This window comes from Giraffa tippelskirchi, chromosome 8, assembly GCF_054371585.1.
Source record: "Giraffa tippelskirchi isolate mGirTip1 chromosome 8, T2T-mGirTip1v1.2.pri, whole genome shotgun sequence".
Lineage (NCBI taxonomy): Eukaryota > Metazoa > Chordata > Mammalia > Artiodactyla > Giraffidae > Giraffa > Giraffa tippelskirchi.
In genome coordinates, this window is record NC_137282.1 from 75,003,213 (window position 1) to 75,027,157 (window position 23,945).

General features: G+C 42.2%; 2 protein-coding genes across 9 annotated transcripts in view; one reads left to right on the top strand and one right to left on the bottom strand.

The window, feature by feature from the left end:
• Nucleotides 1–23,945, bottom strand: part of CSMD1 (CUB and Sushi multiple domains 1) — a 1,578,457-nt gene that overhangs the window by 697,316 nt on the left and 857,196 nt on the right. The gene's annotated exons all lie outside the window — the stretch shown is intronic.
• Nucleotides 1–23,945, top strand: part of LOC145516302 (uncharacterized) — a 52,029-nt gene that overhangs the window by 25,255 nt on the left and 2,829 nt on the right. For 4 of the 8 annotated variants that reach the window (XM_081517454.1, XM_081517457.1, XM_081517458.1 and 1 more), the window contains one exon: nt 3,523–3,752. The exons of 1 other annotated variant lie outside the window; for it this stretch is intronic. In XM_081517454.1, coding sequence (XP_081373580.1) covers nt 3,523–3,625 — 103 coding nt within the window. In that variant the 3' untranslated portion in view covers nt 3,626–3,752. Of the gene's footprint in view, nt 1–3,522; nt 3,753–6,491; nt 6,786–8,889; nt 9,177–14,440; nt 14,547–15,921; nt 16,057–23,945 lie in introns of those variants that run through there. 3 more of the 8 variants (XR_014061284.1, XM_081517459.1, XM_081517456.1) reach the window with 3 other exon arrangements.

Sequence of the window (23,945 nt, forward strand, 5' to 3'; positions counted from 1 at the left end):
ACTTTTTCACTCTCCTTTTCACTTTCATCAAGAGGCTCTTTAGTTCTTTGCTTTCTGTCATAAGGGTGGTGTCATCTGCATATATGAGGTTATTGATATTTCTCCTGGCAAACTTGATTACAGCTTGTGCTTCATCCAGCCCTGCATTTTGCATGATTTACTCTGCATAGAAGTTAAGTAAGTAGGGTGACAATATACAGCCTCGATGTACTCCTTTCCTGATTTGGAGCCAGTCTGCTGTTCCATGTCTGGTTATAAATGTTTCATCTTGACTGGCATACAGATTTCTCAGGAGGCAGGTCAGGTGGTCTGGAATTCCCATCTCTAAGAATTTTCTGGTTTCTTTTGATCCACACAGTCAAAGTCTTTGGCATAGTCAATAAAGCAGAAGTAGATGTTTTTCTGGAACTCTTTTGCTTTTTTTGATGATCCAATGGATGTTGCCAATTTGAAACCTGGTTCTTCTGTCTTCTCCAAATCCAGCTTGAACATCTCGAAGTTTTTGGTTCATGTACTGTTGAAGCCTGGCTTGGAGAATTTTGAGGATTACTTTACTAGCATGTGAGATGAGTGCAATTGTGTGGTAGTTTGAGCATTCTTTGGCATTACCTTTCTCTTGAATTGGAATGAAAACTGACCTTTTTCAGTCCTGTGGCCACTGCTGAGTTTTCCAAATTTGCTGGCATATTGAATGCAGCACATTCACAGCATCATCTTTTAGGATTTGAAATAGCCCAGCTAGAATTCCATCATCTCCATTAACTTCATTCACAGTGATGCTTCCTAAGGCTCATTTGACTTGGCATTCCAGGATGTCTGGATCTAGGTGAGTGATCACACCATCGCGATCATCTGGGTCATGAAGATCTTTTTGTATAGGTCTGTGTATTCTTGCCACCTCTTTTTAATATCTTCAGCTTCTGTTAGGTCCACACCATTTCTGTCCTTTATTGAGCCCATCTTTGCATGAAGTGTTCCCTTGGTATCTCTAATTTTCTTGGCGAGATCTCTAGTCTTTCTCATTCTATCATTTTCCTCTCTTTCTTTGCATTGGTCACTGAGGAAGTCTTTCTTATATCTCCTTGCTATTCTTTGAAACTCTGCATTCAGGTGGGCATAACCTTATTTTTCTCCTTTTCCTTTCACTTGTCTTCTTTTCTCAGCTATTTGTAAGGCCTCCTCAGACAACCATTTTGCCTTTTTGCATTTCTTTTTCTTGGGGATGGTCTTGATCCCTGCTTCCTGTACAATGTGACAAACCTCTGTCAATAGTTCTTCAGGTACTCTGTCTATCAGATCTAATCCTTTGAATCTATTTGACACTTCCACTGTATAATTATAAGGGATTTGATTTAGATCATACCTGAATGGTCTAGTTGTTTTCCCTACTTTCTTCAATTTAAGTCTGAATTTGGCAATAAGGATATCATGATCAGGGCCATAGTCAGCTCCTGGTCTTGTTTCTGATGACTGTATAGAGCCTCCCCACCTTTGGCTGCAAAGAATATAATCAATCTCATTTTGGTGTTGACCATTTGGTGCTGTCCATGTGTAGAGTCTTCTCTTATGTTGTTGGAAGAGGGTGTTTGCTATGACCAGTGCGTTCTCTTGGCAAAACTCTATTAGCCTTTGCCCTGCTTCATTCTGTACTCCAAGGCCAAATTTGCCGTTACTCCAGATGTCTTTTGACTTCCTACTTTTGTATTCCAGTCCCCTATAATGAAAAGGACATCTTTTTTGGGTGTTAGTTCTAGAAGGTCTTGTAGGTCTTCATAGAACCATTCAACTTCAGCTTCTTCAGCATTACTGGTTGGGGCATAGACTTGGATTACTGTGATATTGAATGGTTTGCCTTGGAAAATAACAGAGATCATTCTGTCGTTTTTGAGGTTGTAACCAAGTACTGCACTTCAGGCTCTTTTCTTGTCGATGATGGCTACTCCATTTCTTCCAAAGGATTCTTGCCCACAATAGTAGAGATAATGGTCATCTGAACTAGATTCACCCATTCCAGGCTATTTTAGTTAACTGACTTCTAAAATGTTGATATTCACTCTTGCCATCTCCTGTTTGACCACTTTCAATTTATCTTGATTCATAGACCTAACATTCCAGGTTCCTATGCAATATTGCTCTTTACAGCATCAGACTTTACTTCCATCACCAGTCACATCTACAACTGGGTGTTGTTTTTGCCTTGAGTCTGTCTCTTCATTCCTTCTGGAGTTATTTCTCCACTGATCTCCAGTAGCATATTGGGCACCTACTGACCTGGGGAGTTCATCTTTCAGTGTCCTATCTTTTTGCCTTTTCATACTGTTCATGGGTTCTCCAGGCAAGAATACCGAAGAGGTTTGCCATTCTCTTCTCCAGTGGACCACATTTTGTCAGAAATCTCCACCATGATCTGTCCATCTTGGGTGGCCCTACATGGCATGGCTCATAGTTTCACTGAGTTAGACAAGGTTGTAGTCCATGTGATCAGTTTGATTTGTTTTCTGTGATTGTGGTTTTCATTCTATCTACTCTGATGGATAAAGATAAGAGGCTTATGGAAGATTCCTGATGGGAGAGAGTGACTGTGGGGGAAACTGGGTCTTATTCTGATGGGTGGGGCCATCCTCAGTAAATTTTTAATCCAATTTTCTGTTGATGGGTGGAGCTGTGTTCCCTCCCTGTTGTTTGACTTGAGATCAAACTATGGTGGAGGTAAGGAAGATAATAGCGACCTCCTTCAAAAGGCCCTGTGCGCGCACACGCTCAGTGCCCCCGATCTTGCAGCAAGCCACCGCCAACACACGCCTCTGAATTACACAAGCCCCTTCACCATGACAAGGCTGTGATCCATGGAGGGTGAGAGTTCCATCTGTCTACATAAACATGTGGGAGAACACAGTTCCAACACGGAGAAGGTATCCAAAGTTCCATCAGGGTGTTTGTTCTTGGTGTGAGATCATCATCACAGATAAGTCCTCCCAGGACCTGATTCACAGATGGCACTCAACACTCAACTGTGGAATATTTACTGTGCTTTCAGAGTGCCTTAACTGAAACCAACAGTCAGCATTAATTTATTTAAAGTAATCATGTAACTACTGTTGTCACATGTTAGATTTTGAACTTTCATGGTTGAGAATAAGAACTGTTGCTTTAATAAAAACTGTGTTTCCTTTACTCGGTCATGAACAATGGCCATCTAGAGAAACCAGCATGGATGCTTGTTCTCTGGATATAAGCCGATTAGTTGCAATGACCTGTGTGTTTACTGTGCTAAGGTAGATCAAAATGATTTTTCCTCCAGGAGAAAAGTGTACCTAATTTTCCCATTTCAACCTTCTGAATCTCAGTCCTTGTGGAGATTTTATTTTTTAATTTCTAGAATTCTTTTAGAAATGAAGAAGTCAAAAGTGTTTCAAACTTAAAGGGTTGTAGTAAAATAACTTTTAAAATGGAATCATTTTGCTCGGTCTGTAGCCAAACTCCCCCTACTGATTGTGACATCTTTCACTTGCACTGTTACAGGCTTCCTCTTTCCGACCTCCTTGCGGAGGGCTCCACATTTGCTCTTAAGTCGATTCAAGACTGCCAACAGAAAGCACCCTCTCGGTTACTAAGCTTTTCTTAAGCTACTTTGGATCCCCCAACAAGCTCTATACTCCATCCAGGAAAATCGATTACAGCTTCTGCTCTCCAGGTTTCGGACTTCAAATTTAGGCAGTGATATTTAATTAAAGCTTCCCTGCCAGCATTCACTTGAGCTCCTATTTTTGCATGAGATTGTTTGAAATCAAAGGAGAAAAATCACCAATAGCCAGGATGGTAGTCTTTAAAGCTTCAGAAACATGACCAATTTCATGCTAAGCCAGCCTTTACTTAATCTTTATGGAGTGACAATTTCCTTGAACTCTGACTTCCTTTGTAACAGTATAGGTAGATGACTGTCAAGGGAAATTTTTATAAGAAACAGCTAAATTACCTGCAAGAGGTTGCAGAAGACTGTGACAAACTAATGAAGTGGGAGTGATCCACGTCTCCTTTGCTGGTGTTCATGTGTTTCCAGCATTAAAGTCAGTAATCTCTATGGGCTCTTTCCAGAATCATTATATAGACTCTAATGTACACGTTCATTTATTAGGCACATTAGTAGATATGTGTGAGAAAACTGAATCATCTGTTTTCCAAGTTCAACACATATACAAACAAATTCAAAGAAGTTGTGAGTTTTACAATGTTTAAAAAAGCAAGAGAGGTTAGAAGATATTTTAGGGGTATGATACCATCAGAATGGACAGGTCATATGCGTGTGTTCAAATCCATAGAACGTAAAACACCAAAAGTGAACCCCAGTGTAAGCTGTGGACTCTGGGTGATGATGATATGTCAGTGTAGGTGCATCAGTCATAATAGACATATCATCCAGTAGGGATGCTGATTCTGGCGGGAGGTGACGCCTGTGTGGGGGCACGGGATGTCTGGGAAATCTGTGTACCTTCTGAATTTTGCTGTGAACCTAAAACTACTCTAAAATAATAAAGTATTTAGGAAATAGAGAGAGAGAGCACTAAAAAGGAAAATAAACACCACATTAGCAGGTAGAGAACAGTGTTAGGTATTTTTATATGCATTCTGCATATTTCAATACCTCTTGCAATATATACACACAAGGCCTAGGCTTTAATAACTATCACTTTACATTCTTTTCATAAAATATGCATAGTGGCTGTCACACATTTTATTTCTTTCAAGCTTGGGTAGAAATCATACTTGAAGCTAATACCTGTAGCTAATACATTATTTACATGTGAATTTTGATCATGATGGTCAGAAATGCGAGCATCAGTCCCTCAGCCAAAAGTGACCACACCCTTTCTTGGGCTGTCAGCTCCAGTCACGGGAAACAGCAAAGCGCCTTCAGATGATACTAAGCCCCTGCAGCGTCAGCTAAGAGGAAACAGGCAAGGTCTTCCTGCTGAACTCAGATGATGATTCAAAACAGGTGACAGGCTGGTCATCAGCCCTGATTCCAAAGACGGATTCATTAAGTGGCGTTAAACATGACAACGCCTGAAAATGGTGTGGATGTTGGAAAACCCTGCAGATCTGCTGTTATGCATGGCATTTATTTTCTCATTATTCAAAATAGATATTGACAAATGGCATTTATTCCTTGAAAGTTTGCCACATTAATATTTCAGGTTTTAAAGATCTGAAGTGAAGTGGAAGTCGCTCAGTTGTGTCTGACTCTTTGCAACCCCATGGACAATAAAGTCCATGGAATTCTCCATGCCAGAATACTGGAATGGATAGCTGTTCCCTTCTCCAGGGGATCTTCCCAACCCAGGGATCAAACCCAGGTCTCTGGCATTACAGGCAGATTCTTTACGAACTGAGCCACCAGGGAGGCCTCCATAATCCTTTTTCTGCCCTTGACTAGTGGACATATAAGCATTAACTAAAGGCTTGTTAAAGCTTGCTAAGACTAACAGTTTCTAAAGGTATATTTCATTATAATGTAACTTTGTCTTCCTTTATATATATTCACTATATATGTTAATATGTATTCCTTTTTTCATCTTTTATGTTGTTGCTGGTTTAGTCGCTAAGTCGTGTTTGACTTTTTGACCCCAAGGACTGTAGCCCACCAAGCTCTTTTGTCCATTGGATTTTTCAGGCATGAATACTGGAGTGGGTTGTCATTTCCTTCTCCAGAGGATATTCCTGACCCAGGGATCACAATTCCATCTCCTGTACTGCAGGCAGATTCTTTACTGCTGAGCCACCAGGGAAGCCCATATATATGGATGCATTTTTTCACTTAATGTAGGTTTAATATCAGAATAGTGAGGGTTTATTCTATAAAGTTACTTCTTTTATTTAGGTAAAAATCAAAGTCTTTTCCCTCAGCTTTTTTGAGCTATGATAACAGATAAAAATTGAACGTATTTAAGGTGTATAATGCAATGTTTTGATATGTGTACACAATGTGAAATGATGACCACAATAAGCCAATTAACACTGATGTCACCTGAGATAGTTACTTTTTTTTTTTTTTTCTGGTGAGAACATTTAAGATCTACTGGGGTTCCCTGGTGGCTCAGATTGTAAAGAATTGGCCTTCAATGCGGGAAATTCGGGTTTGATCCCTGGGTCAGGAAGATCTCCTGGAGAAGGGCATGGCAATCCACTCCAGTATTCTTGCCTGGGAACTCCCATGGACAGAGGAGCCTGGTGGGCTACAGTCCAAAGGGTCACAAAGAATTGGGCATAACTGACTGACTAACAATACTAAGATTTACTAATTTAGCAAATTTGAAGTATGAAGTACCTTATTATTAACTGTAGTCACCATGCTGTACATCATGCTTCCAGAACTTATTCATGTTATAACTGAAAGTCCATGCCCTTCAACCAAAACCTCCCCATTTCCCTTCCTAGGCCCTGGCAACCACCATTCCACTCTGTGGCTAGGAGTTTGACTCTTTTTTGCATAGGTGTCGGGATAACTCACTGTGGTTTGACCTGATTGCCCTGGTCATTGGTAAAGCTCAGCATCAATCCATGTACGTATCGGTTGTGTGGATGTCTTCTGAAAACTTCTGATTCTGTCTTCTGCTTGATTGCGTCTGCTTTCAAAGCTCTTTATTGAGTGTTTTAGTTCATTCATTGTATTCTTCAGCTCTGAAATTTGTTTGATTTTTTTTTAAATGTTTTATACCTCTTCTTCTTCATTCAACCTCTCATTTTGGGGGGCATCATTTTCCTGATTTCATTAAATGGTTTATCCGTGTTTCTCGTAGCTCACTGAGCTTCTTTAGAACAATCAGTTTGAATTCTTTGCCAGTCAGTTCATGGGCCTCCATTCCACTGGGGCCATTGGCTGGACATGTACTGCATCCCACTGACGGTGACATGTTTCCCTGATGCTTTTGTGGTCCCTGTAACCTTCTTATATAGCGGCTGCACATTTGAAGAAGCCGTCACCTCTCCCAGATGTTACGAACTAATTTCAGTGAGAAAGACCTCCACATGGTGGACGGGGTCATGCTAGAAAATGCTGTGCCCTGGGTCAGGTGGTGCAGGGCACAGAGTTGGGTGTGGGGGTGGGCCTCAGCTCTGTTGATAGCTGCAGTCTGTGAGGTCGCCAGCCCTGTGGTCCTTAGTCCCGGGAGCTTGAGGGGACCTGTGGTGGCTGTGGGAGCTGGTGGGTCCTCCGCAGACCTCGGGGCCCAGCAGTAAGGGACAGACGCCAATGGCGATGGCAACTGGCCATGTGCATGCCTGTGACAGCAGAGACTGCTGCCAGTGTGTGCAAGGTGGGAGGAGCCAACTGTGGGCACAGCTGAGCTGGTGAGGGCTGAGACAGGGCCAGGGCTCGCTGCAGCCAGGTATGTAGCGTTCTGTTTGCTCAGGGCACCAGGGCTAGGGTCCCCATGGCAGCCCTGACTGGGCCCCCAGCAACCGGGACAGAGGGCTTGGGGCTCAGATAGCTGGAGTCTGCAAAGAAGAAAATCCATGGGGCGCTGGGGGCAAATGTTGCACAGGGGTGGGCGGGTCACTGTGGATCTGCTGGCTGTTGGATTCCCCAGGGTGGGGCACCCGCTTCATGTGGCGCCTGGAAAGTCTCTCCCGTGCCTGAGAGGAACCTTCTGGTGAGAGTTCCCTCCCCGCCCTGGGCAGTGCCCACCTGGAGGTGGGGTGATGCAGGCAATACAGAACTTCTCCCTACTCTGCCCGTGGGGTTATTCCTGGGCTTTTTGCTCCAATAAGCACACCAGGAGCTGTACTTGTTCACGAATAATTGTATGTTATTGATTTCTGTTAGGGGATGGATGCCAGGATCTCCTCCCCTGCCACTTTGGTGACAAAGCCTTTTCAGTTTTCAGCTTTAAACTGTATGTGTAGTTAAAGTATGCAGTGCTGGATCCATAAGGAATGTCATCTCTCCTTCCCTCACCTTTCCCTCTAGACAGTCTTATCTTCTTATCATCTTTAAAAAAAAATTAAACTTTTTTATATTGTACTGGGGTATAGCCAATTAACAATGTTGTGGTAATTTTAGGTTCACAGCAAAGGGACTCAGCCATACATAAACATACACCCATTCTCCCCCAAACCCCCATCTCATCCAGGCTGCCACATAACATTGAGCAGAGTTCCCTGTGCTACTCACGTGGGTCCCTATTGGTTATCCATTTTAAGCAGAGCCATAGGTATATGCCCATCCCAAAGTCCCTAACTATCCCTTCTCCCTTCCTTTCCCCCAGCACCCATATATTATGGCCAAGTTCTGACACTGTCTTTATAAATAAGGATTCAGTGTGTAATACTCAGCTTTCTGTCAATTAACATTTTGAAGTCTTTCAAAGTGAATATGTTTGCTGATTACTTACAGTCCATGAAAGTCAAAGTGAAAGTCACTCAGTCGTGTCCAACTCTTTGCGACCCCATGGACTATACAGCCCATGCAAACCCCTAGGCCACAATACTGGAGTGGGTAGCCTTTCCCTTCTCCAGGGGATCTTCCCAACGCAGGAATCTAACCAGGTATCTCACATTGCATGCTGATTCTTTACCAGCTGAGCCACAAGGGAAGCCCAAGAATACTGGAGTGGGTAACCTATCCCTTCTCCAGCAGATCTTCCCGACCCAGGAATCGAACCGGGGTCTCCTGCATTCCATAGTTAAATATGGACATAGCAGTCCATAGTTAAATCTAATAATGTTTAAACTCCTATATTGTAAGGTTGTAACATATGGTGTGATATTAATTTTAGATGATTTCTTGTTTATATTATTTGTACAAATTTAATTAATACCAATTATAACTCCCCCATGACTCCGGTATTTCTCCTTTCCCTTTCTTCCTATCGCTTTTGCTTCTCCCCTCAGGACAGTCACATGTAGAGGTAGGAGAAGCTTCTAGAACTCTGCATGTGCAGCGGGGCCCTGGGATGGAGTGGTGGGCAAGAAATGGGACAGAGCTGTATCACAAAGAGTCTCATTATCTGGAAAAGAGAAGTGCCTACAGTCAGATCATGTCCTGTTAGAGAATCCCATCACATCTAAGACACTACCCACAAGGATGCAGAATTATCATATATAGCACTGAGAATGCCAAGACAAAACACTGCCAAATACCTGATCCTCCCTTTGGAGACATTAAAATGTGAAAACGTTCTTATCTTGGAAAGTGAAGGTGAGAGTGTTAGTTGTTCAGTCCTGTCCAACTCTGTTCGACCCCATGGACTGTAGCCCTCCAGGCTCCTCCGTCCATGGGATTCTCCAGGCAAGAATACTGGAGTGGGTTGTCATTTCCTTCTCCAGGGAATCTTCTTGATCCCGTGTGTGTGTGTGTGTGTGTGTGTGTGTGTGTGTGTGTGTGTATGACTCAACTATGGAACAGGAGGAAGGCTTTGTGTTTTTTGCATAGAAATATTTTTTACTGAGGCTATTTGAAATAGAATTTATTACAGATGTGTTTTCCCAGAGCTATTTTTTTAAGCTAATCTGTTTTGAGCATGTCTTTAAATTTGCTATGAAGAAACTTCCTGTTCATTGTCTATAAGACATGACGATTTCTAGAGGAAGAGAGAAGACAGCATGGGTTTTTCAACAGAGCTAGAAAGAGTGAGATTTTTAGCATGTTCAATGAGGCTTCTTTTTTTTTAATTTTTAATACCTATCATTTAAACTCTAGGCTAGTCAAAAATGCACAAAGGATCACATCTACTCATTTCTTGAGTACCTGTTGCTAAGAAAATTATATGAATAGGCAAAACTATAAGCTTCCTGCCTAGAACTAATTAGATTAAAATTAGCTAATGAAATAAAGCCTAAAGGATAATAATCCCTAAAGAAATAATCCTTAAAGGATCATCTGAGTTTTAACTTTATTTCACAAGAAAAGACTGAAAATACAATTTGCAAATTGTTAATCCTATAAAGGAATTAAAAAGGAACATTGAAAGGAGTCTGAAGGGCACAAAGAGTATCATTAAATACTAAATCATTGATCCACTCTTATCAAGACAAAAGCAATAGATTTCATAACCAGTGGAGATAGAATGGGATTGAGTTTGTTTTTTTTTTTTCCAATCTTTTAGCAATAAGTGATGCAGACCTTTTAACTTAGTTGCCATTCAGAGAAGCAGGTAAATAGAAGAACTTCAAGAAGTATACAATACTAACAGAAGTCTTTAAGCAGAGATGACCTTTCCTCTAAATATTAGAAAAAAAATAATGCCAGAACTCTCTTTCATCTCCAGTATACTTGTAATTAAAATTCTCCTGGACTCTCCTGGTGTCACTGAATGAATCAATTAAATATAAAGGAATTTGCAAAATATAGAACCACTTTTTCACAGAATGAAAATCCAAGGTATTAAGGTATTAATTTCACTGAATTTAAATTCTGCATTATTTTAGTTCTCCACAGTCACTGCTTTTTCAGTAGTTGCAAATAATAATTTTAATTATTTCAGCAGAGCACTTACTTCACATGCAGGTTGTGCGAATTTTTGTCAATTCAGCAAATTGTAATCCAAGTGGGGTTTTCCAAGAAATATTTAAATAGGAAGTTTAAAAAAATAAACTTATTATTCTAATAAAACTCATAATGTCACTTATTATGTGGTCTAGGCCAATGTGGGAAGCATAAGCTGAGCTGGTGCCTTCAGGACAAGGCCATAGTAAGGAGGGCAGCTGCTCATGTGTGACAGGGGTGCTTTTTCGCCACCGTGGGGTCTGCGACATCTGTTGGCCCTTGTCCTGGAGACTGAAGACAGGGACAGAGAAAGAGCTCAGAGTCCACTCCCCTACCGAGCAGCACAGATGCCTGTTGGAAGTGGACACTCAGGTTTCCATCAGGATATCAAAGGCTGGTTCATGGCAATCTCGAGAATTAAAAAAAAAAAAAAAAAAAAAAATCCACATTTGTTTACTCTTCCTTCTCTGTTTTTTGTTTAAAATGCTTTTCTTCTTTTTTTAAATATACTTTTTCTTCTTTTTCTCTTTTATAGTATAATTCTTTCTCTCTCACACTGGGAAATTTCATATACTCCCCATCTTTTGTTCACTTCCAAAAAAAGAAAAAAAAAACAAACTCATTCAGATTGAAGGATAAATGGTAGTAAAGTATATACTTTGAAGTCTTACAGATTTTGGTTTATTAAATTTTTAAACTAAAATTTTAAACCAAGACATAGATTTATTATGAAGATTTCAGACAGTGGTAATTGGTGTGTCTGCTACATATGATTTATATATTCATAAAATATCATATAATTCATATATTCTTTAAAACACCTATTATTATTGGTTATAAATATTAAGAAAATTACAGCTACCATGTATTAATTTCCTACCAGGTGTTGTCTATTTTTACATAATTACATTTATTTTAAAAAACAAACAACTATAAAGGTAGATATTGCTTATTTAACTTATATGCAGAGTACATCATGAGAAACGCTGGGCTGGAAGAAACACAAGCTGGAATCAAGATTGCCGGAAGAAATATCAATAACCTCAGGTATGCAAATGACACCACCCTTATGGCAGAAAGCAAAGAAGAACTAAAGAGCCTCTTGATGAAGGTGAAAGAGGAGAATGACAAAGTTGGCTTAAAGCTCAACATTCAGAAAACTAAGATCATGGCATCTGGTCCCATCACTTCATGGGAAATAGATGGGGAAAAAGTGGAAACAGTGTCTGACTTTATTTTTTGGGTTCCAAAATCACTGCTGATCATGATTGCAGCCATGAAATTAAAAGACACTTACTCCTTGGAAGGAAGGTTATGACCAACATAGACAGAATATTTAAAAGCAGAGACATCACTCTGCCAACAAAGGTCCATCTAGTCAAGGCTATGGTTTTTCCAGTGGTCATGTATGGATGTGAGAGTTGGACGGTGAAGAAAGCTGAGCGCCAAAGAATTGATGCTTTTGAACTGTGGTGTTGGAGAAGACTCTTGAGAGTCCCTTGGACTGCAAGGAGATCCAACCAGTCCATCCTAAAGGAGATCAGTCCTGGGTGTTCATTGGAAGGACTGATGTTGAAGCTGAAACTCTAATACTTTGTCCACCTCATGCGGAGAGTTGACTCATTGGAAAAGACCCTGATGCTGGGAAGGATTGGTGGCAGGAGGAGAAGGGGACGACAGAGGATGAGATGGCTGGATGGCATCACCAACTAAATGGACATGAGTTTGGGTAAACTCTGGGAGTTGGTGATGGACAGGGAGGCCTGGCGTGCTGCGGTTCATGAGGCCGCAAAGAGTCGGACACAACTGAGCGACTGAACTAACTATAACTTCCCTGAAGAAACTGGCAAAGTTGATATTTTAAATATTTGACTCCCAATCTTACACCAGAGCTGCCTGGTAAAATAAAGTGTGGGCCACATATGTGACCAGTTATGCAATTTAAAATTTTCTGACAGACACATTAGAAAGTTTAAAAATATTTAAAATGATAGAAGACATCATCTTTTCAACTTTCAATGTCTTAGTCATTTTTTTTTCACATTGCCATTGAAATCTGAGGCCTTTAATACTTACAGCTCATCTCTGAGACAGCACATTTGAAGTCTTCAGTGCTCACATGTGGCCAGTGGCTACCTTGCTGATCAGCACAAACTTAAAGACTAATGAACAGACCCTGGTACTGGGAAAGATTGAAGGCAAAAGAAAAAGAGGGCAGCAGAGGGTGAGATGGTTGGATGGCACCATCGATTCAGTGGACACAAACTTGGGCAAACTCCGGAAGGTGGTGAGAGACAGGGAGGCCTGATGTGCTGCAGTCCATGGGGTCGCAAAGAGTCTGACTTGGTTACTGACTTGTTTCTGACTACAAGTCAAGAACTATATGACAGATATAGAAACATAAGCAGATTTTTATAGGAGCTCTCAGAAGTGGGTGGCATCACTCTAGCACACCGAGAAGGATGATGTGGTTTATGGATGGAGAGAGGTTTAGGATGCCCTGTAGGGCGTCCTTGCAAGAGGTTTTACAGTGAAAGAAGGGAAAGGAGATGGTGTCGCAGGAGGGTTTATAAGGTGAGGTTGTTTAGTCCAGACTCTCTAGTTGATCACCATAGTATGCACATCCCATGACAGAAATGATGCCCTTTTTACCCAGGATCTCAGTAAAAAAAAAAAGTGTGATCCAATTTCCACTGGCTCTAGAGTTTGCAGTAGGCAGACTTATTTTTGGATGCCTGTGATATGCATTGTTTGACTTTGGGATTAACTGTTTGTTAAAACCTGAATTATTCAGTGTAAATAGTGCAGACAGATCCCTTCTGGCATGGTGAAAAAGTGTCAATAATAAGGATTGTCTAAGCATCTCATTGGGAAACAGACACTACGCCAAATTTCTGTTCTCTGAATGTGTCGTCATGTTTAGAAAGAACCGCGTGCCCTACAATAGTCTGACTCGTGGCAATGACACGCTGATTTCTCTGACCCTTTTTCATCCCGCCTCGAAGGTCAGGCCTGCCCAGGTGACCTTCAGGGAGCTCCTGGTGCTCACAGACAGACAGCTGTTGGGGTTCCTTATAGCGTCAGTAAAATTCTGGCCCAAGCACACTTTTCAATTGTGATCTTCCACAGATTCCAAATCGAATTAAACTGTCTAAGCATGCTTGATTTTTTTTTTGTACTTCTCAAATTGTCCTTTCAGTCTGGATCTCCCCTCATTCTTCTCAGCTTCACACTCACTCAAGCCTGTTTTGGTCCACTTCACACTTTTGCATCCTCTGCCCCCAACCCCTGTCAGAAGTCCTGCCCACCTGTCCGTCCGTTGACCTGTCTCTATATTGAATACCTGTCTGCATCTGTCTTCTGTCTATACAGTGAGTCTTCTATGGCTCACCAATAACTGGAAGTAATCATCCTAGCTCTGTATTCTCTATGATTAGACAAAATGTTCTACCGGAAGTCTACTTGTAACCTAGGATTTCAGGCAAGCATGAAGCTCATAAATAAATAAATAAATAAATAAATAAAAGCTTCTTTATATGCATGGAGTCTGCCTGGGAGAGATTACATTTTCAATGGGGAAATTGATCCAAATATATATTGTGAGCTACCATTAAATTATAAACTCCTGAAGGTGGAGACAGTGAATTATTAACCACATTCCCATATCTAATGCTTACAATATGCCTGCTCTATGATTTATATATTCCTAATATATCATGTAATTCATATATTCTTAAAAGTATGCATTATTATTGGTTGATACAACATTGAAAAAAGTTATAGCTACCATGTATTGGTATTCTACCACTACCTATTTTTATGTGATTACATTTATTTTAACAAGAAATAAAGATAAAAGTTGGTGTTAAAATTAATAATTATCTTTCCCTTCAACAAGTAAATTGGTAAAGTTAATATTAATATTTTAAATTTGAGCCCATCCTGTCCAATTCCAAGATCAGAGGTAACAATCTCCGAAAATCACAGATAAAAAATACATGAGAATCACAACAGCAGAAGTAAGCAAGCCTGGTCTTCCCCGTTGTCCCAGAAAGTACTTCAGGTAGGACATGTATGCTCTTTACTGCAATCTCATATTATCTGTTTCAAGGTCTTGCTAATAGTAGATGTTCAATATATATCAGGTTAATATAATTAAATGGAAATCAATATGACAGAAGAATTTTGTTCTAGTTAAATTTTAAATCAGTGTTATCATTTAGATACCAATAGCAATCAATACAGGTCTAAAGTTAACACTGGCATTAAGCAATGTAACACATTGTAGAAACTTTGGTCTCAGTGTTTGGAATTGCCTAAAAATTACTCTGAAAAAAAAAAGATAAATTACTTCAAACAAAGAAAAGAATGTTCTCCAAAATGCTTTGAGCAAAAAGCCAAATACTATACCTTTGTATTGAAGGTTGAATTAACAAATATATTCTATTATGTTTTAAGTCTTTTTAAAGACTAAACTTTAAAATAATGACTATATTAGAGTTTATAAGACTAGATTGAATGCTCTATAAAAGGTATCAATTAAATATATTTATAAATACAGAGCATGCTCTGTGCCTTACAATTCTATAAACTATTAACTAAAATAAGAGATAAATGAATACCTAACTTTTTTGTTACTATCACAGTAGATTTGTTTTTTGTATATTTATTCTGATACACTCCAAGGTAATTTCTAATATATGATTTTTTTTATGTAGAAGATCCAAAAAGGAATTAAATTTTGAATTTCAAAATCTTAAGCAATAGTCACCACTTTTAATTTTAAAGCAGTGAAGATTATCACTGGTGGTATAAATTGTAAAATTAAGTATCAGAACACTTACAGATAGCTTCCATCATTCTATTAACTCTGGCTCCATATTAGAATAATCTTGAAAGCCTTAAAAAAATACCAATGTTGGTCCTCATCTTAAATCAACAAATCATAATCTCAGAGTGCTTTTTACAAGCTCTCAGGTGTTGCAGTTTTGTAGCTGGGGCAGATAATATCTGGGTTAAAGAAAGCAGGAGACACTGGTCTTTATAACCCTTTCTAGAAGTAAACCTCTAATTTTGACTTGGTTAAGGTCTTGAACTTGAGTCAGTTAGAAAATAGACAAGTGGTAGCCAGGGTTTGGAGCTGGAGGAAACAGGTAGAGGTTGGTAAAAAGGAACACACTTCCAGTAATCAGATGACTAAGGTCTGGGGGCCTGATATGCACCATGATGGCAACAGCTGGTAACACTGTGTTGTATGAGTGAAAGTTCCAAAGAGAAGAGAACCTACATGTTCTCACCAAAAAAAAGGTAAATATGTAAAGTGATGCGTGTGTTTATTACTCGATAGTGAGAATCCTATATCCTTTGTGTATATCAAATTGTCAGGTTGCACACTTGGAATATTTATAATTTTATTTGTCAATTATGCCTCAATAAAGCAGAAAGAAACACCATTAGGAGAGTATAGGTGTTCTTCATGCAACTCGAAACATGCTGATGCAGTTTGAGGAAACCGGATTCCACAGGTGCCCAGAAATTAGCTCCATGTTGCTTCAAAACCCATTTTCAACCCACATCTGGATCTGAGTTGACTCTTGTGTTTATCCTTGGAAGCGACTGTGTTATCCTTTAATGAGGGGAGTGAAGCTCTAAGTAAAACGAGGCAGCCTCTGGGATAACGATGCTCCCTCCCTGGGCTCACCCTAAAAGCTGTGCTACATCAGGCAGAGCGTCGTTGTACAATCTGAGTCATCTGACTGGTGATTTAGAGAACAAGTGATGTGGCTTGTGCCTTTTCAAGCTTCCCGGCTTCCACACAGCTCTGACTGACCATCCATGTCCCTACAGCTCCGAGCAGTATGTACCTCGGTAAGCCGTAACTCCAGCACCTCCCTGCCATATCAGCATCAGGGCAGGGGCAGTGAAGAAATTCCTCAAGGGTTTCTCAGTGGAAATACTGGCAGCTCCCTGATACGGGCCAAGTATACCACGATGCTTTAACTTCCAAAGCATTCAGTCCCTTGTGAGAAATGGACATGCACATTTAGCAAAAAAAACCCCTCTAAACACAGTCTCCAAATTGGACTGATTAAACTGCTAGCTTAGAGAGCGAAAGCGTGAAGACAGCACAGTTAGGAGCTAATAAACCAAAAACCAGAATAATTTCCATTTAATGTCTCGTAAGTAAAAATTGTGGAAAGACAGTTTACCAGGGGAGTAATAACCACCCTAAGCTTTTATACTCACCAAGTATAAGAACGTAACATCTACCTGTGCTCACATATTAATGTATTCTAAACAGCCCTGATTTACTGCATAATGCTGTTGATTCCCAATTGCCCAGTGGGAACCACACTTAGGAGTTTACGGAAAAGGAGGCTTTAGCTTAAATGCTTTTATGTGGAATGGCTATGATTTACTGTGCATTAATATTTCAAACATAAGTTTTAAATCAATCTATACATGAAGATGCACTGACTTAAATCAAAAGTCTGGAATGGACTCAAAAGTTCATTTCCTCCGTTAGGCTGTCTCCAGGTGAGCCTTCTATCTATTAATTTAACATCTCTAATGAGTAAAACCATGCACTTTCCTTAAGAAATGTGTTCTTTTTCAACATTAGTAAGAACCTGTGCCCGATGTCTAGTCGAAGCAGTTATTAACACTCCTGCAATCTAGGCACCTGGTCTTTGTCCTGTCCTGTTCACAGTGGGTTTTTCCCTTGTGGTTTCTGAATGGCCTGGCACACACTCGGACAATCACACCTGCTGCCCCTCTTTTTCAAAGGCTAAGTGGGTGGGTCTAATACGTCATGTACAGTCGGCCCACATGATGCTACACAGTAGGGCTGGAAATGGGCCGGCGGAAGCAGGTGAGGGGTATGTCACCTGGGCCAGGACAAGAGCCCTGCAGGCAGGTGACCCCCAGGTGCTCTGCCCCAGCCCATCACCTGAGCTCAACTGCGCCCTCCACCTTGCAGACAAGAAAGCACAATTTGCCAGCGCTGGGACATAATCCGTATCTCAGGACTGGGGCCCAGGAACTGAGATGAGAGAAAAGACAGGGCCATCTATTTGTGTAGAAGACTCCCCATTGCCCTTGGAGGGGACAGGACATTGGTTCACAGAGGGGCTTTCTCTACAGATGAGCTCAAATGATGGGCTCAGATCACATACCTGCCTCCTCACTTTCCAGACATTCCGTAGCCTTGCCTTATAAATCAAATAAGCCCGACTGGCTCCTGCAGACCCCACTGGGCCCCAAGCAACTGTCCCTGACCTATCTCTGCAATTAGCACCCCACAGCATTCTTTCTGTGTTCTTCCTCGGCGGCTCCTCCTGCCAAGTACTGACACTTGCCTTTTTCACTGCCCACGTAGCTCTTTTCCTAACCGTCACAAGCCACTGGGATCTCGGCTCAGACACCGTTCCCTCTGAAGGGCCTTTCTTGACTGAGACCCTAATGTTTCCCCCACCAGCATGCACTCAACTTGTTTGATAGATTTCTGTCTCCCTCCCTAGGAGGCCAGCTCCGTGACAAATGGGGCTTTCCTAGCACAGGTGGAGGCATTGCAGGCACACAGTGGGCTCTTCACAAGTAGCTGACGATGTGCTAATTAACACAAGCTCCCTCCCGCCTGTGTTCCCTGGAGGAAGCAGGTCACAGCCAGGCCACTGCTGACTAAGCCTGGAATCCATTCCATATCTCTTGTTTAGCTCTGGTTCACTGGGCTCTGAAGAACACAGGCTGCCACTGCTTGCATCTACCATGATCACCATTGCATGTGCATGCGCGTGCACACACACATACACACACTCCCCTCTGATGGACACACTCCCTGTCAAATATACTGATGCTTTTAATGTGGTGGTGGCTGAGCCTTGGGTGGTACGCGTGCTCAGGCCTGACTCTTTGCAACCCCATGGACTGTAGCCCGCCAGGCTCCTGTGTCCATGGGATTCTCCAAGCAGGAATACTGGAGTGGGCTGCCATCCTCCTTCAGGGGACCTTCCTGACCCAGGGATTGTACTCATGTTCCCTGCGTCACCTGCACTGGCATGCGGGTTCTTTACCAGCTGAGCCACCCAGGACGCCCCTGGCTGAGCCTTGGCATGAAGGGCATTTTATGTCTTTATCTCAGCCACATTGTTTCCTCTTTGCTAAATACGATGACTCGGGGTCAGTCCCCATTCCTGTGTCAGTGTCTCAGAATGTCCCCCTGGCAACCCTTCTTCCTGAGATGCCCCAGGCTGTCCGCCCCTCAGCCACCAAGAGCTACCAAAGGGGACCACCCTGCAGCCTTGGCAACAGAGTTGTGTGCACTGCTCTCCCACCCCACTCCTCAAACCCTCTGGAGAGCCTCCGTCTACCCCCAGTTACAGTCACGTTTTTAAGGGTAGCATAAATCTTCCCTTTGCCCTGCATCCCTTGCCTCCCTCTCTTTCTCTGTCTCCCCTCTGACCTCAGGACTGACGGGGTGTGTTTGTAGAAGCCTGAATGCACCTCTGCATTCGATGCTTCTTTGCCCAGATCCCTCCCCTCCTCCTTCCTGGATGCCCTGGACATACCCAGGCGGTCCCTCTTCTGGGAAACAGTGTCCAACAGTCCTTCTGCTCCCTCTGACATCAGCAGAAGTGAAAATGGATAAAGCTGTCAGTTGTTCATAGTTGTCTTACAGTGACATTCTTTTCTTTGGGGTTTCCCTTTCACAAAAATAAATTGCTGCTCCCCAAGGAAAGGCATTCTGGTTAGTAACAAAGGAAGCGGTGCAGCAAGTCTATGGAGGAAATAGAGTTGAGAGGATGACAATGAACAGAGAACGCAGAGGGTTCTACTGACGGCCTGGGGCTGCCTTGCATTTATAGGCTGTGTGATGTGGCCACCGCTTACTGTCCCTTTCCCTTCTGTGCGGTGGGAGCCCCTTCCTAACATTGACCTTTGACAGCATCATGACATTGAGTGGGGGGAACTCTAGGTATTTTTGTCAACACCTATTTGTGAGAAAATTCTACAGAAATTTGCATTTTGGAGGAAGGGGATTGTTCTGACCCTTTTTAAAAACACCTTTTAAATTGAAATGTAAACACGCAAAAAGCATGGTGCTCTTCTTTAGCAATAAGTCCCTTGGACGGCAAGGAGATCCAGCCAGTCCATCCTGAGGGAATGCAACCCTGAATACTCATTGGAAGGACTGATGCTGAAGCTGAAGCTCCCATAGTTTGGCCACCTGCTGCAAAGAGCAGACTCATTGGAAAAGACCCTGATGCGGGGAAAGATTGAGGGCGGGAGGAGAAGGGGGCGACAGAAGATGAGATGGTTGGATGGCATCACCGACTCAATGGACATGACTTTGAACAAATCCAGGAGATAGTGCAGGACAGGGAAGCCTGGCGTGCTGCAGTCCACGTGGTCCCAAAGAGGCAGACATGACAGAGTGACCGAACATCAGTAACAACCCATGTGAAGACTGTGCAGACCCCCAGATGCCAGGTTAATGGGCCAGGCAGGGTGTGTGTGTTTGTGTCTGGGTCCATTCACTCCACAGTATGTCTGTGAGATTCCTCTTGTCATTACTTATAGAAGTAGTTTGTCCTTTTTCATTTTTATTTAGTGTTCTGCCAGACGAATACACTCTTTCTTCACATGCTCTACTGTGGCTGGACGTTTAGGCTTACTGCAGTGTCTGACAATCACGGGTGGACATTCAGCAATGCTCTCTGCCCATATGTCCTTTTCACAGCTGTGCTCATTTCTGGTGGGCATGTACCCAGAGTGGAACTGCCGGGTCTAGAGAAGACAGGGATCTGATTTTCCCTTGAAACAGCTGTCCAGAGAGGCTGTGCCCGTCCAAATTACTGCCAACAATGTAAGGCAACAGTCTGTCCATTCTCTAAGTTTTAAAATATCCCTAAAATGTTGAAGAACAAACTGCTTGTTTTAGTTAATTTGGGTGAGAAAGACGCTGAGCTCGAGGAAGGTTACTAATGGGTGATGCATGCTCTGACATCTCAGTGCTGTGTACAAAGCGTTCACCACACTTTCTTTTCATTTTATTTGCTACCCACAATGATCTGGGGAGACAGATATTATTATTCTCATTTTGTAGACTAAGATAGTGAGATACACAAGGCAGAAAGGATATTGGCTAATAAAAAGTACTTAATGAAAAAGGGGAGGACGAGAGTCAGCAGCTGGAAACAGAGAGATGGGCATCTTCTGTGAATTATTGAAAGTCCTAGAGTTGCAGGAATCTCTGGTTCTAAGAGAAGTTAAAGGGTATATTTAAGGAAAGCAGTATGTGTTTCTGATTTTAGTGATTTATATTTATTAAAAACTCTTTTTTCCTTTTTGAGGTTTTAAGAATTACATGGGTTTCCCTGGTGGCTCATTGATATAGAATCTGCCTACCAATGCAAGAGACCCAGGTTTGATCCTTGGGTCGGGAAGATCCCCTGGAGAAGGAAATGACAGCGCACTCCAGTATTCTTGCCTAGAGAATCCCATGGACAGAGGAGCCTGGCGGGCTACAGTCCATGGGGCTGCAAAGAATGGGACACAACATAGCGACTAAACAACAAGATTACTTAGAGGTTATAAGATGAGATTTCACTAGCTTATTTTGATTGAAAGAAAACCAGGAAACTTGGAAGGGCGCCTCAGGGGAAGGGTGCACGGTGCCCAAGGGCACAGAAATGAGCCCGAGCGCCCCCTGGGGGTTCCTCACTGGTTCTGCAGACCAGTGGTCCAGAAAGCCTGGGGAGAGGAAGAGCTCATGGTTTCCTTCATTTCTTCAACAGATTGTATGTCAATTGAGCCCCTTCCAGGTTCTAGTTTACGGTCCTCACTGTTTACTGCCCTAGACCGAGGCACAGATAGAAAGGGCCTCGGGATCCAGGTCCTTGACCTCGGAGGCGGAGCCTCTGGGACTGTTATTTCAGGTTACAGGGAAGGGGAGCCCGGCACAGTGAAGGGAGAAGGCGTGATTTCTACCTGAATCTGAATTAATCTCAACAGATGAAGCTTCCAATTTTCCAAAACATGTTTTATCTATTGGTTTTGGGCTGTGTCACTTTTGTTGCTGCGCAGGCTTTTCTCTAGCTGTGGGTGGGTGGGGGCTACTGTCCCGGAGTGGTGCGTGGGTTTCTCATTGCGGCGGCTTCTCTTCTTGTGGAACGAGGACCCTGGGGCACACGGGCTCGGTAGGCGCGGCTCCCAGGCTCTGGAACACAGGCTCAGTGTTTGCGGCGCACGGACTTAGTTGCTCCAAGGCATGTAGGATCTTCCCCAATGAGGGATCAAACCCGCGTCCCCTGCATTGGCAGGCAGATTCTTTACCATCGAGCCACCAGGGAAGCCCCAAAACGTGTATTTAACAACAGAAAAGTCTTCATTTTATACAAAGTTCTTCATTTTTAATAAAAAGGAAAAATCAATAGTTGTATAGAATGAAATAAAATAAAAAGAACGCCAATTATTTCTGTCAATGCAAAATTTAAATCCACACTAGGGTTTTCCCTTGATTTATAAGATAGAGTATTCTCTATGTAAACTGGAACTTTATTACAAATACTTTCCACGTGATTGATCAGTTATAGAAATCAATGGGAATTTCATTTTGTGAAAGCCGTATTTTTACAAATAGTCAGATAAACATATGTAAAACTGGAGCTTGACACATATATAGCTATTTCATACTGGAGAAGTACTCATGGTTCAAGGTTAATATATCTTTAAAAAAATTCATCTTGTAGACATCAAAAACGTCTACATGATGGATTGTGCTAACAAGGCACTTATTTAATTATAATTAATGATGGAGGCAACATATAAAGAATGGGCTCAATTTTCAGTTGATTTAAAGAATAGCATGTCCTACATAAATCTGTCATTCTGTGAGAGCCCATAAGAGACACATGATATTGCAAATCTATCAAGTGACTTTTATTGCATTTGCCACGTTTTTTGCTCATGATGCTATTTTAAAGGTGAATATATTTAGCGACTACAGAGCGGTTTTACCTGTCAGTCAACGTTCCTTCTACTTCTGGCATAACTTGATGGCGTGATCGAAGAGAGAACAGCCAAAGAATAAAGTGTGAGGTTCAGAGAAGTAAAGGACACGGGGTGAAAGGTAGAAACATCCAGGAAGACAAGAAAGACCGAGCTACGCCGGGGGATGGCTGTTTATCGACTAAGGAAAGCCCCACGTTAAAAGGAACGGATTCTTTGTTTTTAGAAGTTGTAGAAATCTCTGCAGGCTTGATTCTCCCCGTCAGAGGGGCAGTTTCTGTGGCAGAGACGCCACCAGGGGGCTGCGTTGGCAGCTTAGGAACACAAAGAGTTTTCACAGGAGTCTCACACACTTGGCTGTCTCATTCACTCTGAGTAACACTGATGGAAATGTTATAGTCATAAGAGTGACTGCAGATGATAAATGTGACTACAATAATGTTGCAGGCAGTGAGCACAGAAATGTGCTTTCTAATGCTCCCCTTCTCCGCCGAATACCCCGAGATCCAGATTCTTTGAGAGAATATTTACATAGATATTAAACTAGCTTTCAGTAGACACAGTGTTTTCACTATTATTATAGTTCTTGCTGGTTTTCTAGATTGCTCTTCTACTCTGTTTGCTTCTTAACAAGTGTGGAGGTAATAACAATAGCGTTTTTTGTTTGTTTGTTTGTTTTCCCCCTTGAATTTGTTTAGTTGAAATATAGTACAACATAAATTGGGGCTTCCTGATGTTCAATCTAGGTAGAAAAGAAAAAAGAAAATTTACAAGAACAGCATATCTTCCTACAAGACAGGAAGTATCTGTCCTCAGAGTGAAAATACTGAGGCCTCCCTGCAACATCCAGGTAGCCAGCAGGGACGGTCAGCAGGGCTGCCAGAGGCTCCCAGAGGACCGTCCAGGCCGGTGCTCTGCGTCCCGCCTTCTGCTGCCCGCGGGTTTGTCCTGGGGTTGGCAGGAAGGTCCACCTGTAGCTTCTGTTCACGGATGACAGTTCTGCCCCCAGGAGCCAGAAAAATGCACATGACGCCTTCCTGCCTGGCGTTGACCAGGCTCCTTCTCAGCATTCTCAGTTCCACTTTTGGAACATTTCTTACTATCATCCTGGTTCTCTCTGTTTTGTAACCTTCGCTTTCAAAAGGATGACATCCAGTGCTGAATCTGACTGTCCACGTATGGTCAGCTGAGATCTGGCCTTAGTCGTGATGTCATGGCCCTTCCTGTGATATAAGGCCTGTGGCCAGTGAGGAAAGGGCAGCCCCTACCCCTCTTTAGTCCTGGATGTGAGCTTCAGAGTCAGCCCGAAGAGGTTTTCTTACACATCACTGCTGAGCCACGTTTACCCTCCTTGTATTCTCACATCTTTTCATCTCTTTGGTTTTATGTGCAAATTTTTCTAATCATCACTTTTATATATATACAAATATATTTTAATATGGGCTTCCCAGAT